A 2,977-nucleotide genomic window follows, 5' to 3' on the forward strand; every position below is an offset into this window, starting at 1 on the left:
TGTGTGTGTGTGTGTGTGTGTGTGTGTGTGTGTGTGTGTGTGTGTGTCCTGCAGGTCTGGTAGCGGAGCAGTTCCTGGAGTCGACGGCGACACAGCTATCGTATCACGGTCTGTGTGAACTCAACACGACGGCCAAAGAGGGAGAAATCTCTGTGTTCTTCAGAAACAACCACTTCAGCACCATGATCAAACACAAGGTGGAGCCACACACACACACACACACACACACACACACACACACACACACACACACACACACACACAGCCTGAGCGAATTGATTTGAATTAATTTTGAGAAATTTGTAAAAGGGTGACAAGAAAATGACCTTAGAATTTAAAACCGGGGAGGATTATAATATAATTACCAGAAATAAATGAATAAACTTTAAAAAAGGAAAAATGTCCAAAAAAGAATATTTACAATTACTTTAGTTAAAATTGCTGCTACTACTGCAACTACTACTGCTACTAACATCTACTACTGTTGATGTTAGATTTTGCATTTTGAAGATAAAACATGAGAAACACAAGCGCAGTGTACTGTAACTGCTGCACGTGACAGTGACCATAACTTTCATATAACATGAAAGTGCTCATGTGTCAGAGTCTGAATAATAAGAGATGCATGTTGTGTTTAGAGTGCAGTACTAGAATTTTTGAAATTTTTTTTTGTATTCGGGGGGCAAGACAAAAAAAATTTCAGGAGGAAAATAAGACTTAATTTTTGTGTGTGTTTCTTTTTGTCTGAACCCACCACCAGGGGACTTTTACTTCTCTCTGCTCTGTCAAAACTTTGATGCTGGACTGGGTGGGCCGAGTCTAGCATCAAACTTCCCTGTGAAATATGAACCTTAAAAAACGAGCTGAGGGGCCTGAGTGATGATTCAGATTTGGTGATTCGATAAACAGCATCCAAGTCCCCCGGTGCTGCGCTTCAGCCTCTTGTGGTCAAAATGAGTATTACAAAAGAAACAAAAATGAGCCTTATATGTCTCCTGAATTTTTTTTTTCTTGCCCTCCCCAAATTATTTTTCTTGCCCCTCGCAGCTTCCTTAGTCACCTGTAGCTGAGCTGTTGTTAATAAAGTTTTGTGGTTTCAGGGTCACCTGTAGCTGTTGTTAATAAAGTTTTGTGGTTACAGGGTCACCTGTACCTGTTGGTGACAGATCAGGGCTTCCTGCAGGAGGAGGGTTTGGTCTGGGAGTCTCTTCATAACGTCGAAGGAGACGGAAACTTCTGCGACTCCGACTTCAGGCTGTGTCATCCTCCTCAGAGAGCTCCGCCCACCACCAGCCTGCCGCCGAGCGCCCAGGAGCAGCAGAGACAGATCGACCAGGTGAGACGCAGAGACCAGGTGGAGCCGACCGAGCCGAGAGCGCCAGGATTTCAAACTAAAACAAAACAGAATTTCAGAAAACGAAACAATTCCCAAAACACGTTTCCCAAAATGCTACGACATTTCCCACAACACGGGAACTTTTCACAACATTTCGTTTTTAACAAATTTTGTTTCATTTTGTGAAATGTTTGTTTTGTTTTTTGAAATTTTTTTTTTCGGTAAATGTTGTCGTATTTCGGTAAATGTCGTGTTTTGGTACATGTTGTCGTGTTTCGGTAAACATTGTCGTGTTTCGGTAAATGTTGTCATGTTTCGGTAAATGTCGTGTTTCGGTAAATGTCGTGTTTTGGTAAATGTTGTCGTGTTTTGGTAAATGTTGTCGTGTTTTGGTAAATGTTGTCGTGTTTCGGTAAACGTTGTCGTGTTTCGGTAAATGTCGTATTTTGGTAAATGTTGTCGTGTTTCGGTAAACGTTGTCGTGTTTCGGTAAACATTGTCGTGTTTCAGTAAATGTCGTGTTTCGGTAAATGTCGTGTTTTGGTAAATGTTGTCGTGTTTCGGTAAACGTTGTCGTGTTTCGGTAAATGTCGTGTTTTGGTAAATGTTGTTGTCGTGTTTCGGTAAATGTTGTCGTGTTTCGGTAAATGTTGTCGTGTTTCGGTAAATGTTGTCGTGTTTCGGTAAACGATGTCGTTTTCGGTAAATGTTGTCGTGTTTCGGTAAACGTTGTCGTGTTTCGGTAAACATTGTCGTGTTTCGGTAAACGTTGTCGTGTTTCGGTAAATGTTGTGTTTCGGTAAATTGTTGTCGTGTTTTGGTAAATGTTGTCGTGTTTTTGGTAAAATGTTGTCGTGTTTCGGTAAACGTTGTCGTGTTTCGGTAAACATTGTCGTGTTTTCGGTAAATGTTGTCGTGTTTTATTGTTTCATTTTGTGAAATGTTTGTTTTGCTTTTTGAAACATTTTTTTCGGTAAATGTTGTCGTATTTTGGTAAATGTCGTGTTTCGGTAAATGTTGTCGTGTTTCGGTAAATGTTGTCGTATTTTGGTAAATGTCGTGTTTCGGTAAATGTTGTCGTGTTTCGGTAAATGTTGTCGTGTTTTCTGAAATGTTGTGGTGTTTGACCCTCGGGGCCACCGTACCTGGTGGTAATGACCGATCTTCTTTGTTGGTGTCAGGACTACCTGGTGGCGGTGTCCCTGCAGCAGCAGCAGGGCGGGGCCCCGGGGCCCCTCAGTGACCTGGAGTTGGCCCGACAGCTCCAGCAGGAGGAATACCAGCAACAGCAGCAACTCCAGCAACAACAGCAACAGCAGCAACAGGGATCAGTGCAGGCAGCACAGCAGGTACAAATACACAGGAACAGAGTACTAATGAGTATTAATACCACGCTCTGTGTGTGTGTGCGGTTATTCTGGTGTTGATGATGTCATTGTGTGTCCAGGTCAGAGGTCAGGGGTCACAGCAGGGCGGGGCCAGGAGAAGAGAGAAGGACTCGGACTGTGTCGTCCTATAGACTCTTCTTCATCATCATCATCATCGTCATCGTGTACGAGCAGCCGCCAAACTGTCTGCAGCGGGGAGGAGGTCTCACACACACACACACACACACACACACACACACACACACACACACAC

General features: G+C 43.2%; 1 protein-coding gene across 1 annotated transcript; it reads left to right on the forward strand.

The window, feature by feature from the left end:
* Positions 1 to 54: 54 nt before the first annotated feature.
* LOC121938917 (ubiquitin carboxyl-terminal hydrolase MINDY-1-like) lies at positions 55 to 2,971 on the forward strand (the record flags this gene model as incomplete). Its single annotated transcript, XM_042482069.1, has 4 exons — positions 55 to 197; positions 1,142 to 1,336; positions 2,518 to 2,685; positions 2,784 to 2,971. Coding segments are annotated over 4 exons (578 nt in total), but the record flags the coding sequence as incomplete, so codon positions are not given.
* Positions 2,972 to 2,977: the final 6 nt, after the last annotated feature.

The sequence above is a fragment of the Plectropomus leopardus genome, unplaced genomic scaffold, assembly GCF_008729295.1.
Source record: "Plectropomus leopardus isolate mb unplaced genomic scaffold, YSFRI_Pleo_2.0 unplaced_scaffold3775, whole genome shotgun sequence".
Lineage (NCBI taxonomy): Eukaryota > Metazoa > Chordata > Actinopteri > Perciformes > Serranidae > Plectropomus > Plectropomus leopardus.